Raw genomic sequence first — 20,340 nt, 5'->3', positions numbered from 1 at the left:
GCAACACTTGGTAGTTTATTGACTTTTAATACCTGACTAAAACCTGTGTCTTGCATTAAAAAAGCTGCCCAGCTATACACTAGCTCTATTGCAATATCTGATCTCTAATGCTGTTAGTTCAGGGCTGGCAGAAGATCCTCTTTCTATTAGAACGTGCATCTGTGCCTGCAGGCTTAGTCAGGATCAAAGCTATTGTCATTTAGAAAAAAAATTGCCTGTGCTGGCAGCACCAAATAAGTTCCTTCCAAGAGAAAATAGGATTCTTGCTCTGCTTATTAGGATGCCCATAGCCAGCAGCTCTTCCAACTCAGAACATGACTGCAATGCTTCTGTCAGATCTGGGAACAAATGGAGGCTGACTGCTGCTCTGGGTAATGTGTTTGTTTGATAAAGTGCCTTTCCTCCCCCAAGTGTGTGCCTGCAGTAAATGCCCTGTGGAACAGGACAGAGATAGAAACAGGCTCTTATTTTGTTCTTGCACGCATAAGTAAGAAATGGTGTCCCTCTGTAAGCAGCTGTTTTCCACACAATTGACAGATCACATCAGGTTTTTAACCTCAACCTGAAGAATTCACATAAATCAAGAAAGGCTGTTACATACATTAAATACTCTTAATTACACACAGTTGTGGTAAGGGCTTGCCTCAACTTAACAGCTCCCAGCAATTTAACAATTTTAATTTTAAATCCTTAAAGCACTTGCAGTGCCTGTCTAAATGCACAAGCCAAACCAGCAAGCACTAGTGATGCTGGTAACACTCACAGTGAATTAGAACATGCACAAGGTTTCTTGAGCATATCCCTCAGATTTTGCTCTTCTAAGGAACCCACATGTGCTAAAATATGCTCAGCTTTCCATCCTTCCAGGTTTTTTGGGTTTTTTTGGATAGCAGCAAAGCAATTTCTGCTCCAGGTGCACTGAAATGTAAGATGCTCTTCCTTATATGCACAAAGCACACAGCTCAGCCCTGGGAACACAGCTCTGCAGGTGGCTGCTACTGCACCCAACCTCTGCCCTTCCCTTTCACTGCACCCATCCCTGGGCATCTTAAAAGTGCAGTTTTGAAAAGTGAAATTCACACACATCAGCAGGAGCTGCAAGGTTTCTGTTCATTACGAAAATGATCTAAACATTTGGGAATATTGCAGATGGCTTGTGGGTCTATAAATATGATCACAGCATCAGGGGAAAAAAAAGGAAGAATTTTTAGTCACGAGAATGATGTATCATGGTGACCAGGAAAGCAGAGTAGTAGAGGCTTCTGCTGCCTTGTGGCTTCTTTATGATATTCTTTTCACTTTGCTAAAGCTGCTGCTCAGAGAAATAGGAGTAGTTTAGTAAGTGTCATCCCTGTGGATGGCTGACATAATTTGGGACTGGCAGGACATTGATTTTCTATCAAAACTTTAATAGGTCACACATACAAAACAGATATCAATTGATTCTTCATCTAAAGCAGAACTCACTTCACACAATGCCACTGAAGCCAATGTGATGTGGAGAAAACTAAGAAAACCTCAGCAGTGGACATGTGCTACTGCAGAGACTTCACAACTCAGCCAAACTGGCAGGTTTTATTTACACCTCTGATGGAATGAGTCATTTTTAATCATCTACTGAATATTACATCTCTCATAAAGATTTGCTTTTTGCCCATGACTCTTTTTCTTCAGTTTCTAGTCAGACTACCATTGGTTTGTCACTTCCAATAATCTGAATATATATTTTCTAATTTCCAGTCACAGCTTTCCAGATTCTGGTCACTTTTTGGCACAGGACTCTTCAGAAATGCAGCATCTCAGATCATCAGCTGCAGCAGAACAGTTTAATTCCCTGGCCATTTCAGCTTAGAACCAGCCAGAACTTAGACAAGTCTGAGAGCAGCTAAGCTGTTTCCTTCTCCCTATTACATGTACTAATATACATATATAGCTTGACTTGGGATTTCTGTTTGTGCAGTCTGGAGATTATTTCCCATTTTACAGTGACAGAGCACAGCCCAGAAATAGAAGTGTTTAACTCACTTTTCTCTAATGTCAGTGTAAGGCCTGGTGTCCTCATCCAATGATATGCCCTGCAATAACCAGCTGCTATTGTCAAAACAACTGTTCTGTACCTCCTTAGCACTATGTAAAACCCTGGAAGAGATGATGAAAAGCATGTGTGTATATATGTATATAATCCCTGACTCTAAAATACCTGTCTCTAAGAAATGGTTCCTCTGTACCTCACTAACTGTATTTTGAAAACAAACCAAAAAGGTTAGAAGTATGTTAAATAAAAGTTTGCTCTGTGAACACAATGAAAGAAAACTTCTGCTGTACAAAAAAAGGAAATACTGTATATTTATTATAATTTAGGAATATGAGCAGGAGGAAAGAATTTTATAATAGCTTGAAATCCATGGCAATCTCTCCTGTCTTTGTGTCAAAATTCATAGCATATTCGACAGCAGTAGGGTCTGACAGAATTTCTGATTCAATAACAGAGCTGAAGAAATAAACAGCTTGCTTGCAGTGGGGATTCCATTCACAGTTTCCCTAAAGGAGAGTGTTAAAGTGAAAGAAGTCAAAATCTTCAATATTATTATAGAGTAACAATGCAGAAAGAGTTCTTGCTCCCAGCTGAACACACAATCATCAACAGTTATCATTCACACTGCCATCCACTCCACTATGGAACACATAACTTGAAAAGCCATCTACTACACCACACACTGAAGTCACAGACCTAAAAATGGATTTGGTCAAAGCATATTGAGAAAGAATACTAAAAATACTTACTCCTTCCTCACCAAATTTTTGGTTTTGTTAACCTGAGGTTATTTGTATGAAAAAACTCTGCTTTGGCCTAGCGTCCCATTTTAATTCTGAATTCTATTCCAAACTAGGGAGCATTTGGATGCAAATCAGACTCTCCCATTTTAAGGTACATCCCCTGCTCCCCATAAAAACATGAACAGATATTTTTAGTAATTCTGATGACACAATGTTCAAACAGTGTGAGAAGGGGTACTACACAACCCAAGCATGGCCAGCAGAGACCCTCTGCAATCCTACAGACTTTGACATAATGAATTAAAATGAAGATCTACCTTTTCATTGGACAGTTTCATCAGTCCTGTACTAACAGAGATATCAGCAGTAAGATGATATTCCATCCACAGAACTGCTCCGTGGCTCTTGCCTTTCCTGGGGAGAGAAGCAGGATAGAAACTGTCACTTTCCACAATCCTGGCACCTTAACCACTGCACTAGTGCTTAAGTGAGAGCTGCAAAAGCATGAACAACTTCCTTCCTTGAAAGAAAGCTGAATAGCTGACTGAGTTGGTAATTGGGGGCAGAAACTTTAAAGTATTTGCAGATATGAAATCCAAAAAAAGGCAAGGAAGAGAACATGTCATAACTACATCTGCTCAGCAGCACAGCCACTTAACCAGCACTGAGTAACATGGCATGAATTACACAGCATAAGCTGCGAACTTCCTTTAGAGACCCCAGCTTCTACTGACTCTGAATTCAGAGGAAATATTTACCACACACATGGTGTCACTTCCAGTGCCTGCTCCACAAGAAGCAGAGGCCATGCCACTGTGCTGCCTGCAAACACAACGGCTGCAAAGGCACAGAGACCCCCACAGATGGCTCTGCACTCGATGAAAGCTTGAATTTTGTTTAATGAGAAACACAGCAGTGTTTGAGCTATGTAAGCTCTAGATAGTTAAAAAAAATAAAGCTTTCTCATTTTTAAATTCTTTACAGCATTTCAAGTTTGAACAGAATTAAGTACAATCCACAGTTATAGTGGAAAGTATCTCAGAAGATGTGGCAAAATATAAAGACTGCCAGGATTATAGTTACAAGGAAGAATAACATATACATTAAAAGCTATTAACATATACACAACAATTACATGCTACTAGCATATAATTTTAAAGCTATTAAACATAATAAGTTATTAGTTATTAAACACAATAATTTGACAAGCTAAGTAGAAGCTTTTTTCTGACCAGAAACACTAAAAAACATCCAGGTAATATTTTATTTTCTCTAAACTATAAATTAATATATTTAAAATTTAAATCATGGTGAGAGCTATTTAAATGTTGGTTTTTTAAACAGAGGTATATTATCTAATAATATCAAACATCATTGTATTATTCTTATAGCCAACTGTGAATATCCACAGGAAGCTTGTGTCAGGGTAACTTCCACAATCTTAGGACAAATTATTAAAAACTGCCAAGCACATATGCACCAGTTTAAGTGTAATAGACTTAAAGGAGCTCTAAACTCAACTCCTCTAAAGAGCTTGACTGGGAGGTAAAGAAATGGATGATGACAAAAATATTTATTGCAGTGAGAAAACTGACCTTAAGAGCTTCACAGAGCCCTCTGTGCTGAGACAGTGCTCTGGGACAGTCTTTGTGAAGTCAAATGTCAAAACTTCCTGGGGCTCTGAGAGTGACTTGCAGGGATATTCCCACAGCGGGTGAGGTTCTGCTTCCTTGGATTCCCTAAAATTCAGAGAATCCTGAAAAAAGGAAGGAATAAAATTAACTGAAAACAACAGAAATGCAAACCCAGAGTATTCAAGCAATAAAGCTGCAAGAGGGCAGGACTGCACTTAGTCACAAAGGAGAAAATGTCCTACATGCATGAAACCAAATGCTGTGACTGGGGCCCTCAGCTCTGAAACAGAAATGGCACTTTCAAACACAATGCATTGAAATTTTCTTTTCCCTCACCATGAATTCCATTCTACAACTGCCTGTACTCCTCCAAATTAATCTAGAACAAAGCTCTAGAACTGATGCAAATGAATCTCAAACAATGGTGTTCTGCCTAATACACAAGTTTTTCAACAGTCACTAAATGCTTGATTAAGCCAAACTGACTTTTTTGTTTTGCTAAGACTTGTGGTGAAACTGAGTTTCTTACTTTAATCATATCATCCATAGTCCGGACATCAAAACCTTCACAGATGCCACAGGGACTCCGGATTCTCCACAAATCCTGGAAGAAACAACAGCATTTTGTTTGGCTTTATCAAAGGAAATGGGAAATCTTGCAGTAATTTTAGCTGTAGCTTAGACATTCAGTAGCAAACCACATAGTAGGTATGTATCTCACCTGGAACTCCACAATCATCATGTGCAAAGAAGCAGACTGAGGCAGGACAGTGACATTGCTGGCAAGGTGAGAGCTCACAGCTGTCCTGGCATACCAGAAATACAGGTTATGCCACGGCAACAAACTTGTTGTGAAAAACGGCTCTCCCACCAGGACAGAAATCTTGGCAAAGGAGGGAAGAGATAAAAAGCATTATAATAAAGAACAACAACTCACAACACAGGCTGTTTAGCTCTTCCAATAGCTGCCAGTGCAATATATTAAGTGAAATCATCTAGATTGCTCCATAGGGATTTAATTATTGTACACTGCACATTCAGCACACTGGACATTGTTCTGTGGGTTCAGCTACCACATTTTAAATTCAATTTTCCTGCAACAAAGTTTGTGAGAAAATATTGCGTTTGAGTTTGGAAGGCTTTGTAATGAGTCACAGAATTCCGAAGTTCTGAAGTATGTTATTACTTCCAAATAGATTGCAATCTTCTTGAGTGGCCTGTGAAAGTTACAGCCTTGTAGAACCAGTTAAACTGCCTTAACTACTGAGGCAATTATGCAGCAGGGAAAGTCAGCCCCTTCAAAAACAAAGCAACAACCCTCCCACATTCTTTAGTCTCTAATTTTAGTGGCACATGGTGTGAACCATTTTAATTTTAGATTAATTGGGATGTAACAGAATTCATTGTGGTTACAATTCATTTTTACCTTCTGCTCCCTGCCAACCCCTAAAATTCAGTATAATGGACAACTGTAACATACCTTTTTATCTTCCAAATGAGAAGGCTTCAGCAACTCAGGTCGCACTTCTATTATTTTAATTTTATCTTCAAGATTATTTGCTTTAAAAAACTAAAATCAAAAAGTAACACACTGTCTTTATCAAAAGCCACAGTTGAGTCCAAAATAACAATTTCATTGAAAATAAATAAGGAAAAAAACCCCAGCAGCCAAAAGAAATTTTAACAAAACTGCCTGCCATAACTCATGAGGATGAAACAAGTCTATTCTTGAAGGCTGCATGCATCTTGCAAGGAGAGATCCAGCTTTAACAGAAAATGGAATACTCACTTTTTCCATGACAGAACAGGACACACCAGAGTTTTCTAAGGTAAACACCTAATGAAAAAACACAGTCAGTCAAACTACCTTTATAGTTTTTAATTAAAAGTATGTTACTGAAGAACGAAGCAACATTTTGATGCCCTAGTGAGCACAGTTTAAAAGAACCATGCATCTATTCCAGAGCCCACTATAATGAACTTTTTTTAACAACAAAACACCCTCCAAAACTACAGGTTAAATACTTCTGTTTTCATGGCTATACAAGATAAAAAAACCTCAACAGAATGCCAATACTTATTTTCCATTTCTAAGCTGCACACAGCATATTAACATTTGTCCTAAGCACATATTTACTCATGAACAAATGAAGGCATATCACCACTGTGCCAAATTGTAAATACTGCTTAATATAACCTGACTGTATCAGCTGGAAAGTGCTCAGAAGCCTTTTGCAGTAAGAAAAAAATAGTTTTTATCCAAAATTGATAATTGTTAGGAAATATGCTACATTCCTCAGGATTATATTACATTACACATTCCCAGATATTCAGTTCAGCTCTAACAGATTTTAGGTTAAAGAGTCCCCCATCAAGGAGGGCATTTATGTGTGTGAGACAGCCAGGCAGCTCTCAGCTACACACAGACCCAGTACTCTTACTGCTTCCTTACAGATCTTCCACTCCAGACTAGGTAATAAATGTAATTATGGAATTGCAAACATAAAAGAAAAATACCCTCCCAGACATTTAGGTCCATAGAGTTTCCTCAGAGAAACAAGAAACAAGATGGCAAACAGGAAGCAGTGGGGAATAAGGAACTTTCCCTCAAAACTACAAAGTGGTAAATGTCAAATCTGGTAATTATTATCTTCCTAGACTTCAGCTTGACCAGAGATGAATTTAAACTCCCCTTCAGCACAGTATGAGTCTATTCCTCACTTGTCCCTGAAGAGGCACTGGAAATAGTTAAATAATGAGCTGAAAATGAACTCCATGAGAGAAAAGTACCAAGCTAAAATGCAAAGATCTGAAAAACAGGTCAAAGTACTGTACCTGCTTTGCTCCAAGATAATGAGCCAGCACAGGCAGCAGACTGCCATCACTGATACAAAGGCAAATGCTATCTGTTTTCAGAACCTACAGAAAACAAATAGTCATCGTTATTCTTATTGCAGAGGGAAAACTTTCCACACTTAATACACTTTCATATCTAGTAACTGTAAAAAAATTCTCATGTAATGCCTTTGGCTTAGGTCTGAAAAATTTTGCTCAAAAATGTAATGGATGTCTTTATTTAACTGCCAATACCAGGTCTAACAAACACACAGAGTTACTACAAATCCTATGCAAAAATGGCTGCTTACCATTTACAAATTTAATACTAAAGCTTTCAAGACAAAACTGTAACTTCCATCTGCTGATGGAAGAAAAATACACTTTGTGAGCAAAGTCCTTCGCAGGGGACAAACAAATTCCATAAATAATTACATAAATAAACCAGGATGAGCATCCCTCAGAGGAGTCAACAGAACCTGCAGGCAGCAAGCACTCACTTTCCTCAAGGACTTGATGTACTGGCGTGTCCGGCTCTGATCGTTCAGCTCCCCAAAGCGGGGCCTGTTCCACAGCAGATGGGCACGACACCTACAGACAGGACTCTGCACACAGACATCTGCTTTCTGCTCCTCTTCATCTGCTCTGCTCTCCCCTTCTCTGGAAGAAATTTCAGTGTAGTATCAACCACAGCATCAGCAAGACATTTTTGTAAACAGCACGTTGATGCATTTTGGCTGATATGCACAGTAATGAATGCAAACTCTGCTGTCACTTTTTTGAAGCTTCAGAGACATTTCCGTAACTCTGCGTTTCCAAATGAAGAGGGGTCAAAAAGAATTTTCACCTTCTTTAAAAGACAAAACCAAGAACCATCCCCCACTTCACCACTTAACTGTGATGGCTAGGTACTTTAGGCTCTGCCCTTTCAGCAAACAGTTACTTGTTTGGATTTTGGATTCCTAGGTAAAAAAGGCACATCAGAGTCAGACATTTTAAAGCCAGCGCTGGTTTTAAAAATGTTTGCTGCAATTGCCATGACAACCAACATGATTAAGCTCTTTTTAATCTGAGCAAAAAGCAGTAATCTCAAAAAGACAGTGCTGACTAGGAAAATACAAAATGGAATGGCAATTATTTCACTTCTTTACCTGTATGCCACTTCAGCTGTGCTGTATTTTAAAATTTCCAGGAACCAACCATGATTGTTTTATGCTTCTTTTCAAAGAATGAAACCAGGTACAAGGCAGGACCTTGCAGTCCAACTGAGTTTTTAAGCATAATGTGTATTTTCCACCTGTGCATTGCCCATGAAGCAGCCTTTAATATTTTTCTACCCTTTAGGTTCTTATCTTGCATTTCTACAAAAGGAGATGCTCTAAGAGCAGCAAATACTCCAGCCTGGAGTAAGAGAGCAGTCTTTTCCACACCCAGATTGTTACCTGGCTTTCTGCAGGTTGTACCACACAGAGTACTCATCACGACAGGCAGTCAGGTGCAGCTTCTCACCCTGCAGAACTGGCTCCTCACGTGGAAGAAAATAAACACACTGCATCCAGTGATCCCTCCACTGAAAAGGGTTGATATACAAAACCTCAGAAACTCACTCATAAATAGCAAATGGAAAGTAAACAAATAGCAGGAAATCAATAAGGAAGCATGGGCACAACTTTGAAAATGCATGATTAATTTAAAGAATCTTGTTCAATTTAGCAAGGCTGAATAAAGACCAATATCACACACTGAATAATATTGATTTCTTGCAACAGAATAAACCCAAGACAATTTGCTCACTGGCCAAGCTTCTATTGCAACCAAATGAAAAACAACCCAAAATTACTTTGCATTAATTAATGCTGTTCACCCTCCACAGTTAACTTGTGTTAGAAACCTGTACTGAACTGCTGACAGCCTCATGCACCCAGAACTGTCACTCAGTGTCACTCTGATCACAGCACAACTACTTTGTGTTTCAAAAAGCTGGTTTTTGCACTGCAAATATCCTATACAGATCAGTCACTCTAAGTTGACTGAACACCCCCAATTTGGTAATTTCAGATTTTATTCTCAAACATGCTAAGTGTAGACAATCATTTTTTAACTTCCTTTTCACTAATTTCTTCCTACTGGTAAATACATTCACACAAAACACAGAAATCTGACTTAATAGTGATAACATTTCTATAATTATGTGTATCAATCCAGCACTTTCCTACACCAGCCTCTTTATTTAAATTACAGTATAAATATACTACCATCAACATAACACTTACTTGGAAATTTAAGAGAAGAACTACAAGGAAGCAAACTACAGACTAAGCAGGGATGGAGACTATTTAGGAAAAAGATACAGAAATCTTTAGTTCTTGAACATAAAAGAAATAATGATATCTGGAAGAACACCTTCAGTCTTTAAGTTTTACAAAAAAGATTACTCTTTAATGATTACCATTAAAGAAAACCTCAAATGGGCATATACCATAGCTAAAATTTCTACAATTTGCTTATTTAGCTTCTTCCAATACATTAAATACTAGCAAAGTTCCTAAGCAATTTAAGGCAGAGCTGCTTAAACCCCCCAGTACTCCAAAGGATTGCTCAGTCATCTGACAATGGTATCTGAAGGCTCAGCATTTTACCTGCAAAGCAGAAGTGGGTTTTACCCAGTAGGGAGCCATTGAGCAATTTATCATCCCAGAGGGGTCCATGTCAATATCCCACCAGGAAAGTACAATTTGTGCCTTGCCAGATTTCACAGGCTCCAGCTGCACTCTATAACAGGTAGAAGCACTCTGTACTGGCTTACTGAAATCCACACTGCAGGGAAGCATAAAAATTGTAAAAAGAAATATTAGAAAGGAAATTGTAAAATGAATTCTTCAGAAATTCTCATCAGTTTCTTAAGCTCAATACACAGCTTATATGAAAGGCATAAAAGGATGACTTTGTTTTGAACAAAACAATATCTCCCTTACCTGAACATTTTCACCACATCACTAAGGGTACTGAAGTCACCTGAAGGCATCTGGTTCAGTTGGATATCACAAACAGAAGGAAGACCTGGACAGTTCTCCATTTCTGAAGGCGGGACAAGTATTTTTTCACCATCCTCTGCTTCAACATGAACAGGAAAGAGTTTCTTCCAGGACCACATTCTTCTGGATTCCACTAACTGGACATAGACTGTTGCCCTGTGAGGCACTGCCTCACATCCTTCCTGAGTGTTCAAAACAAAGGGTAAACACATTCAACAAGTTTCACTTATAGACATAAGTGAGATTAAATCAACTGAAATTCAATCCCGTTTAAAGAAAAGTTGGACTGGGAGCTTTGAAGTCTAAAATACAAGTTATTTTAGAGACTTTGGTAAAATCAGAGCAATTTGTCTCTCTGTGAAACAGAACACACATATCTGTCCTGTTCAGTGTGCTTCAGCAAGGCCAGATTACTTCATTAACCATGCAATATTATCAGTTTACTAGCCTCAGTTAAACCTGCATTTCCATTCTTGTTCTGAAATAAGAGATCTAGCTTGAGCTTAGGGCAGAAAACTACTAAGCTATCAAAAATACAAGACAGCTGCTAATTGCAATGAGGAAATAAGAAAAATAATGGCTCAAATATTTATACAAGGACAACTTTGCACCGATGTTTAAAGAGTGGAAAACACACAAGTTGTCCTAAAAATCCCACTAAGCACTAAGAGCGAACCATTTCATTGTTCAAAAACAATGCATTATCAGAAAAAAGACTAATTGCAAATTAAGAGTTCTATATAGAGAGCACTACAAAGTTATGGAGTGCTACTGTCTTTATATGGTGTCTTCTAAACTCAGGAATGGAAACTTGGAAACCTAAACAAAGTTCTGCCATCCACATTTTAATGAAGGGAAAATATTAGAAAATATAAAAGAGAAAGCCCCAAAATTATTCCCATAGATTATAAGTCGTAAAAAAAAGGGTATTATTTAAATACAGCATTTAAAATATTTTCACATGCAAAATGCATATGGAGCAGTAAGAGCACAATAGGAAAAAAAATAACCAAAAATGAATCAATGCCTGGGATGTGCAGCTCATTATATTTAGGAGAATTAAAAAAAAATTCTTGGGACAAAGAATTATTATGGAGAGCTTCAAATAAGAACTGGATGCCTTTCTGAAAGACATTTGTTAACCAGCAAGTTATTGGTTTCAACACAAAACAATTAGGTGTAGTTTCAGAGCCTGTGATTTACAATATGAACTCAAACAGCTTTATTCTAGGAATGAATCTAGTAAATTATTGACTGAATAAGAAACTAGCAGAGCTGATGGTGTATTTACCAAGGGAAGCCTAAGTTCTGTATAATCCTTTTCCTATTTCAAAAAAAGACAGAAAAATTTCTCTAGTGAGAGATGTGACACACTCCCTATATTTTCTTACCTGTACAAGGTATTTGTGTGCATGCTCATAGGTTGGTAAAGCTCCTTCTCCAATCAGCTCTGTATCAAATAATTCTGTAACCAGGATGTTTGCCCGGCACTGCATATCTCCATCTAGAAGACACAAATCAACATTGAAATGTTAAATCTTTTACCTGAATACACAAGTAATTAAGAACTTATTCTTGTTAAAGAGTCTGCTGAAGACTGGAAATTATTTTCCATTTGAAATACAAATGGTTACTGAAATATTACCAGAACACTTTCTTCCAAAGAAGATTTCCAGTGTTACTTTCTAGAATGTAAAGTATCACTGAATCCTTAAGATTGGAGAAGACCTTTAAGATCTAAAGTCCAACCACTAACCCAGCACCATCACCATGTCCACCACTAACCCATGTCCCCATGTGCCATATCCACATGTTTTTGAGCACTTCCAGGGATGCTGACTCTACCCTTTCCCTAGGCAGTCTTTTCGATGCTTTACAACCCCTCCTGTGCAATTTTCCTAATCTCCAATCTAAACCTTCCCTGGCACAACTTGAGGACATCTCCTGTCATCCTGTCACCTGGGAGAAGAGGCCAACCCTCACCTTTCTCACCCAATAACTCCTTTCAGTTGTAGAGATGAGGTCTCCCCTAAACCTCCTCTTCTCCAAGCTGAACCCATCCCAGCTCCCTCAGCGCACTCAACACACTTGTTTGAATCAAAAAATGTATAATAAATAACAGTAAGACCTTTTCCTTCATGGTTTTCAGGTACTTGTCAATTTTTTTAAGCCTAGCCTACTTTTCTCACCTGGGCCAACTGTGACTTCAGTGGAATGCTTGTTGATTACTTTGATCTTGTCAGAAAAACCATTTTTCTCCACTATCTTCACAGCAGCATTAGCCATGGGCTTGAACACCTGTGAACAGCGAGAGTGCAACAACATGGTTCCCTTCAAGTCAGCTTTCAAAAATGGAAGGGCATCTACACAAAATGCAATATATTTAATTCTGAAAAAAAAAATTAACATATTCTTATCTTGTCCTATGTTTGAAGTTCATTACCATGAAACAAGGCAATGAGCCTCACTTGAAAAATTCAGAGCTTCACTGTTAGTTATTGGCTGCCTCCAAAGGCTACTCCAATTTAACTTTTGAAACACAAGAATATACATTAATACTGTAGCATTTACATTAAATAAATTCATTTCTTTGAAAAAATAAAGATACCTATACATGCATCAACAGAAGCCCCTAAAGATTTACATGTGCTCAAGACACTATGTCAATGACACCAAAACACCCAGCACTGAAATACTCACTGAAGGATGCCAAATCCTGCTTGTATTAACAGTGTAATTGTGAAGAGAATTTCTGTTTCATTCAGAACAAAAATAACAGAGCTAGTACACAACCTGAAAATATTAGCATCACAAAGAACATGTTGAGTATGTGCAATCCCTAACCAATGCTCACCTCAATGGCATAGCAGAAATCTGCCCCAGCTGAAGCTGCCATCATGGACAGGAGTCCTGTGCCAGTCCCTATGTCCAGCACAATTGCTTTCTCACCTCTCTCCTTTACTCTGCTCACTGCAGCACGAATACCTTGGTAGTATTTCACATTCTGTGGAAAAGAAGAAAAAATCAGCAACCTTTTATCCATTTATGTTTTTAATTTTTGTGCAGAAATCTTGCACTCTTTGACTGTGAGTTTATAATCAGAAAAAGTCCTACAGACACTCCTCATGCCAAGCAGTCACACCAATGTCATTTTCAGCAATAAAAAGTGTAACTGGCAGAACCAGCCCATTTAAAGTACATCAATATTTATCACAATGTTCATATTACCATTGGTCAATCAGCTATTCATAACATATGTATGATTTCCAAATGTCATTATATTTTCCCAAGTAAATAATAATCAGATCCATGCGAGATCCTACAGGTTTTCTGATTAATTTTCCCCTGCAGGACCACTCAAATAGTCATATTCTCCCTGTGGCAGTACAAGAACTGAAATGTCTTGGTCTAGATTCCTCTCTTCATTTACTCAAAAAGGTTCATACATGAGAATTAAAAGTGTAAATCCTGGGTTTTAGTTACAGGCCATTAAATGGAGCTGTGAGCACACCAGCATCAACAACAGGAAGAAAATAAATGCTGTCAGCCACAAGGTACAGATTGATATATATGGTTATATTTTCTTTTTAACAACCTACTGTAAGACATTCCTTTCCAAATGATTTATCAAGCCCTTCCAAGGAATATACAACCTTTGAACATTATACATCTGGAAGGTCTGCTGGACCCCGTTCTCAACAATTCTAGTCAACAACTTTGATACACATAATTCCAATAGCTGTTTTTATCACTCAGACACAACTCACTGCCTCTACAAAGTTTATTAAATGCCTTATCCCACTGATAAGTTTTAATTCAATATGAAATCAGTATTCATTGTGGAGGCACCAAAAAAATCTTTCAAAATGTTATTGATGGAAGGCTGACTTAATGGCTAGAGGAAAATGAACATTTGAACTATTTACTCCAGACTTCATCATGCCTGTACATATGGTAGAAATACCACAGAAGAACAAACTTACATATACTCCTATAAAAACTTAGAAGCCCAGCTCCACTTTTACAACCTTTGAAATTTCATCTAAGGAGTGCTCTGTCAAAAATGTCAAACACAGAAGAGCAAAATTGGCTACTGAATGTAAAAATGTTCTGCAGTAAACAACAGAATAGTAAAGTCAGATGTAAGAAGGCATTTGTTGATTTAAGAGCAGGTCTGGTACCTTAGAGAGTACAAAAATGTGATCACTTTATTTTTCAGTGACAGCTATTCAAGAGAAATGCAATGGCTCTTTTCCCCCATTCAAAAGGGTTTTGGTTCTGTACTTACTCTGTCCTTATCATGAAGCATATCTGCATAGCGTGACCTGCAATAAAAGATATTCCAGTTTAAATACTCCATTCTGCAAAGCAACTGGTCCCTGTGCCCCACAAATGTACAAACTGACACACTCTTTGAAGACCTAAAGTGTTTCTCTAATCTAAGGGATAATGTAATTTCAGTGATCTGGCCATCAGCATAAAAATCACTGGCACAAATCCTCTCCACAGCAATGGACCCAAGGGATAGACAGATGTAGGGACAAACAGCTGTGAAGTAGCACCTGAGACACACATGGAGTCATACAGAACAATGAAAGACATTGAGACTTAAACTTCTTTGGTTCCCATTTCTTCATGGGTTCCACTACCCAAAAAATACCCCAAAATATATCTTCTCACCTTCGCTGGCTATTACACTAAGCTCTTAAAAAGCTACAACAAGAACCGACAACTGGCAGTTACATGTTGCACTGCCATTTAAAAGCAATTTGGTAAATGCATTCTGTCCCAGCTCAGACACTGTCAGGATCAGGATCAGGATCAGGTCCACAGAAAACAATTTTAAAAAGTTAGAAGGAAACTACTTGGAGAATAGTTTACAACATTTTATGTTGACAGCTCTGCTCTGTACACCACTGGGCACATTTACTGACATTTAGATGATTCTACAGTCTGTTCACCTCATGCTCTTGGAACTTCTACAAAGACAGACCCCCAAACTGCCCTTAAAAAAATGTTGGATGTGCTCATTTTTCAGTGGCCTTTAACAGAACAAGCTACTTTTCCAAGCATACCTTGCAATCTCCTGGTGGTAGTCATAGTCCTCACCCTCTTCCAGCCACTCCATCGAGCCAGTGGTTGGATTGGCTCTTCCACAAAAGGTTTTCATGATCAATCTCAAGCCGTATTGTATTATTTATGTATTGTGTGCAGCTTTGCTTTCGCTTCAACAGAATACACCAAATGGTGGCTGTGAAAAAAAAAAACAAAACAAAAACAAACCAACCATGAAACTTTTAGTAAACACAAGTATCACTTTAGCTCTTGTACATTTCCCCGACTACATTTGTTTTAGCCAGAAGTACTGGTGACCACTTTATGCTTTTTTCACAAGGACGTTTTAAGCTAAAATCTGTCACCTAGCCCTACACTAAAAGGGGACCTTATGATCATCCAGGTGTAACCCCTGAGAACACAACGCAGGAAAGAAACCAACACAGCAGTAAATCCTCATGGAAGAGCATCCCTTAAGTGGATCAGGCCGGCGGCCCCTCTCCCAGAGTCCCTACCGGCACAGGCCCGGCCCTTCCCCGCCTCAGGAACGAGCTGCGATGGGGCACGGCCGGAGCGTTCCCCGCCATCCCCAGCGCGGAACCAGCGCAGCGGGCCCGAGAAGCCGCGGGCTCGTCCCTCCTCAGAGCCCCAGCTCCCACATGCCGCGTGTGCCCACCTTGAGCCCCGTGGGTGTGCCCGCCCCGGATGCCGCGTGTGCCTGCCCGGGACACCGCGTGTATCCGCCCCGAGCGCCGCTCGTGCCCGCCCCGGCCCCGCGTGTCCCTGTCCCGCACACGCCGTCACTCCCCGCCGCCGCTGAGCCCGAGCCGCGGGGCCGGCGCTGTGCGGGCGCTCCGCCCTCTCTCGCAGTCACCATGGCGGGCGCGGCCGTGCTGCGTGTGCGGCGGAAGCGCGGCAGCTCCGAGCCGGCCGAGGCGCTGCTCCTGGCCTGCAAGCGGCGCCGGGCCGAGCCCGTAGAGAACAACCTCTTCAAGCTCGCGGCGACCGTGTCCTCCAAGGTATCGGGCCGGGCCGGGCGGAATGGGCCGGGCGGAGTGGGCCGGTGCTCCTGGAGGGGTTTGCAAAGCAGCGGCTCTCTCTGGCTGCTCCTCGCGGCCTTTCGGGGCTCCGCTCTGGCTGCGCTGCTCTGCACAGTAGCCCGGCCCCGGGCAGCGCCGTCCGGTGCCGCTAACCGAGGGCACGGCGGCTCCTCCCGCGCTGTGACAGCCGCGGGCACGGCAGGAGCACAGCTCCGGCCCACAGCACGCACTGACCCCCGGCACAGGCTGTGCGCGGCACTCGTTTCTCTACACTTTTCTACACTGTTCCTCACTTGGAAACTACTGAACAGTCAATAAGTGGAGCTTGAATTTCTGCCTAGAGAGATGCTGAAGCTCAGCCCTACAAGGATAACAGCCTCCATCTAGTCTTTTCTATTGAGTAAGAATAGGGAAGTGGTCTTCTTAGGATAAAGTAAAGTACAGGATATTATGCCCTAAATTTAGGTCCGCTGCAGTCTTCCAAAAGCATGTGTTTTTTCTTTAAAGAGCTATTCTCTACCACAAAGCTGTTTAAAATCAAATTGAAATAGTCTTAGGACTTCTATATCTTGTGCTTTTCTCCCCTCATAACAAAAGAATATTATGATTATGTTGATTCAAGTCATAGTAGAAGTTACTTGAATGTTGTTAGGATTACTGGTATTGCAGTTCTTCATCCCTTCCAGTAAGGAGTATGACTTGCTATGTTTACGTTGTCATTACATTCCTCCTCCTCTTTGTTCCTTTCCCCCAGGATGAACCAGTTCAGAAATACGTTAAAGATGCCATCACGCGGGACAAGGCAGCTCAGAGCCTGCGGCCCCCTTTGGGAAGCACCCAGCAAATCCTTCAGGAGCTGCGCTGTGCCAAGCAGGCGGAAAGGAAGGAGAAGCGGTACCGGGTCATTTCCAGCCACCGGCCCCACTGCGCCCACACAGCTGCACCTGCCACAGACGGACAGGCCGTGCCCCACGGGGACAGGTCGGACTCTGAAGCACTGCAGGATGCTTCACCAGAGGAGAGCGGTGCTGTGGATAAAAGTTCAGGCTGCTGTGGGAAATTCCAGCTGTTTGATATTATACAAGAAGAGGAGACGGTGGGAGATCCCAGTGTAACCACTGCAAACCCACAGGTCAGCTATGAACTTGGGCTACTTGAAGTGATTTGGTATGGCTGTTGAGTGGCACGTGTGGGCAGAGTGCTGTGGGAGTTTTATTGCACTCTAAGTATTCCACTATTTAATATGAGCTTTAGCTAGTGCATCTAGTTAAAGCTCCTATTAAAGGAGCAAGTTGCAATGTTTCATGAGGATCCTGAGTGCACCAATGTTCAAGCAGACAGTGTGCAGAGCTGCTGCTTAAGGAAGGGCTTGTACCACCCTATTTTTCTTTGCCTCAGTCTGATGGCTAAGTTCTCTTTTCATCTGAAAACTGTTGGCTGTAAATGAGACTTTGCATGAGTTAAGTGGAAATGTTTTTCATTTTTTTCTCAGCAGAAGACCAATCCAGATGCAATCCTTTGCAATGCAGTAGAGATGATCCGTGAGCGTTTAAATATTTCTGAAGATGGTAAAGAACAACACGGTCACAAAGAAGATGAGTATGTTTATGACATCTACTATAAGGAAACATCAGCCCCTGACTGGATTGAAAATATCCTTTCTGTGCAGCCCTACAGAGAAGAATATGAATGGGTAAGAGTGTGGAAAAAACAATCTTTCTCAATTAGAAAGACCACAAATATGTTTAAAATTCTGCTCTTGGAAGCTGCCATGCCAAGAAAGGTCCTTTCAGGTAGACACTACATGTATGCTCAGTGACCTCTGTGTTAGGCCTTTTGTAACTGGCAGTCCCATGTTCCTGCAGGTTACTCCTGATCCCAGGACATCATATGACAAAATGGAAGGGATGGTGCTCATGTAATGAGAAGAATCTCTCTGGTTTCAAACTGACAATTCAATTTTGGCACAGGAAAATTGTGTCATTTATGTCTTGCTTGCAATTAGGAGACAGCCATTAAAATGGCATTGTAAATACGACTGAATGAAAACAAGAACAAGGGGAATGCACAGCTTTTACACTATTTGAGGACTTGACTTTAATCTTCATATCAGAGATTTTTTCATAATACTTCTTCAGTGACTGTGGAGTTAGGAAGTTTAATCTAAGGTTTAGTCTTGTGTTGTATAGTTCCTGTGATTAACAGACTTGTATATTGGGAGCCTGAAATTATTTTCTGTCTTCCCTGATCTATTACACTACTGCTGAAGTGAGTAGGATTAAGCTAGACATTAGCATTGAAATGCTGGAGTGGAACACATACATACATGTGGGACTTCACTGATTTTTCACCTCAAGCAGATTTGAAGTGTGCTGGTGAATGCAGTAACAACTCCAAATTCTCCTGCAGTGTGCCCTGTGTCACTGCAGAATTCCTTCTGCCTGCCATCAGTATTCCCTGGCTCTTTCTGATCTGTACAGTATTGCACAGCTGGATGAAAATTCACTTAACATTCACTATAAGCACAGACACTCAGCATTGTGTTTTGTGTTGACATGCAGGTAAATGATGATCCTGGTCCAGAGGAAGTGTATGACGATGAAGACGATGAAAATGATGAAAATAACTGGCGTAATGATTATCCTGAGGAAGATGAATTCTTGCCTGAGGAAGATGGAGAAAAAGGTACAACTGTCATAAATGCTGTTTGCTTTCCTGCATGCATACATCCCCTCTTTTTTACATGCTATCCCTAGAAAAGCAACTTAACTGAGCACTGCTGGGGTCGGATTCTGCTCTTAAAATGGTGAAATGTGTGTAGAGGAGGATTATCTTTCTTGGAACTAGAAGAGAAATTAGTGTTTGTGAAAAGACAAAATTGAGAAGTCAAATTGAGGCTGCTGGAATTGCAAAGGTTTGCTTGCTTACAGAAGGAATCCTTTACTTGGGTCTGCATGCTTGTGAAACACTGCCTCCTTTTTCTGAAGTCTCTACCCCAGAGTCCTTCAAGCACAGTTCAAACCTCAGCTCATACAGAAGTTGTTCAGACTTTGTTAGTTTCTCAAGAAGTTTAAACTAGTCTGATTAACTTAATTTTTTAAGTAAAAAGAAGGGATAATCTAGAAGTGTTGATGAACTTAATTTTTTAAGTAAAAAGAAGGGATAATCTAGAAGTGTTGATGATTTCTCTGCAGATTCAGAAGACAGCCTCAGTGATGAGGACCAATGTTACAGAAGAAGAACATGGGACAAGTATCGAGAGGAGGTTTTGAAGGAATTTGGATACGATCAGATTGAAGATTTGGGTTCTGACTAACAGCCTGGTTTTGGAGATGAAATGCACACTGAAGGTGAACATTTGCTGCTTTAGGAGAATGTACTATCTGAGCAGCCAGCTTCAGCTGGTGGACATTAAACAGATGAGTGTGTTATAGGTAAAAGTTAAGTTATGTTAGATTAGTGTATAGTTCAATTATATTGTATATATTATGTTATATTAATTGTATTATGTTAAGAGTGGGGGCATTATTAGAATGTTCTAGAAGAAGGGTCCAGGGTTTGGTGGAACGGAGGTGCGGTGGGGCAAGGTGAGGTTGTAGAGGGATTGGATGGAACATCTGACCAATCATTCAAAGCCCTGCAGAAAAAACTGGTCCAGAATGAACGGCGTTTAAGACCAATGAGGAGCCTGGAAATGGACCAGTCACCATGCGGATCCGTAATGGACCAATCCTGGACTCGAAGGGGGCTATCAACGGGGGGAGTTTGGTTGGGCTGGGGTTCTTCTTTTTGGAAGGTTGCTTTTGGGGGAGAACCCAGTGCACTTGTGGGTAGCGTTTTTGGCTCACTGTGTGGGGTGCTCGGGCTTATCCCAGGTATTCCATTCCTTGTAACTATTTTAATAAATGAGAACCTCTTTTTCCAGAGAAAGTTTGACCTTGTTCATATTCTTAACAGGTGTGT

At 40.4% G+C, this 20,340-nt stretch overlaps 2 protein-coding genes across 6 annotated transcripts; one reads left to right on the top strand and one right to left on the bottom strand.

Annotated features, from left to right (window-relative positions):
* Positions 1-2,308: 2,308 nt before the first annotated feature.
* PRMT7 (protein arginine methyltransferase 7) lies at positions 2,309-16,319 on the bottom strand. 4 transcript variants are annotated; one of them, XM_064722797.1, is made up of 18 exons: positions 16,212-16,319; positions 15,358-15,533; positions 14,571-14,607; positions 13,137-13,286; positions 12,472-12,580; positions 11,674-11,786; positions 10,223-10,464; positions 9,887-10,064; positions 8,690-8,817; positions 7,748-7,907; positions 7,248-7,331; positions 6,202-6,249; positions 5,893-5,982; positions 5,134-5,295; positions 4,942-5,016; positions 4,374-4,534; positions 3,096-3,192; positions 2,309-2,541 (listed from the first exon to the last, which is right to left on the bottom strand). In XM_064722797.1, the coding sequence occupies exons 2-18, from the start codon at positions 15,450-15,452 to the stop codon at positions 2,386-2,388; spliced, it is 2,085 nt and encodes a 694-aa protein (XP_064578867.1). In that variant the 5' UTR covers positions 15,453-15,533; positions 16,212-16,319; the 3' UTR covers positions 2,309-2,385. The 4 variants fall into 4 exon arrangements, with proteins under 4 accessions (XP_064578867.1, XP_064578864.1, XP_064578868.1 ...); XM_064722794.1 differs by lacking the exon at positions 16,212-16,319 and adding an exon at positions 16,014-16,152; XM_064722798.1 differs by lacking the exon at positions 16,212-16,319 and adding an exon at positions 15,853-16,022.
* SLC7A6OS (solute carrier family 7 member 6 opposite strand) lies at positions 16,079-20,303 on the top strand. Of its 2 annotated transcripts, none has more exons than XM_064722804.1 (5): positions 16,079-16,356; positions 17,132-17,509; positions 17,873-18,070; positions 18,939-19,062; positions 19,572-20,303. In XM_064722804.1, the coding sequence occupies exons 1-5, from the start codon at positions 16,213-16,215 to the stop codon at positions 19,691-19,693; spliced, it is 966 nt and encodes a 321-aa protein (XP_064578874.1). In that variant the 5' UTR covers positions 16,079-16,212; the 3' UTR covers positions 19,694-20,303. The 2 variants fall into 2 exon arrangements, with proteins under 2 accessions (XP_064578874.1, XP_064578873.1); XM_064722803.1 differs by having other exon boundaries at positions 16,141-16,356; positions 17,870-18,070; positions 19,572-19,827.
* Positions 20,304-20,340: the final 37 nt, after the last annotated feature.

This window comes from Zonotrichia leucophrys, chromosome 11 (assembly GCF_028769735.1).
Source record: "Zonotrichia leucophrys gambelii isolate GWCS_2022_RI chromosome 11, RI_Zleu_2.0, whole genome shotgun sequence".
Classification (NCBI taxonomy): Eukaryota; Metazoa; Chordata; class Aves; order Passeriformes; family Passerellidae; genus Zonotrichia; species Zonotrichia leucophrys.
The sequence above is the reverse complement of the archived record's forward strand: the minus strand, read 5'-3'. Positions and strand labels throughout refer to the sequence as shown.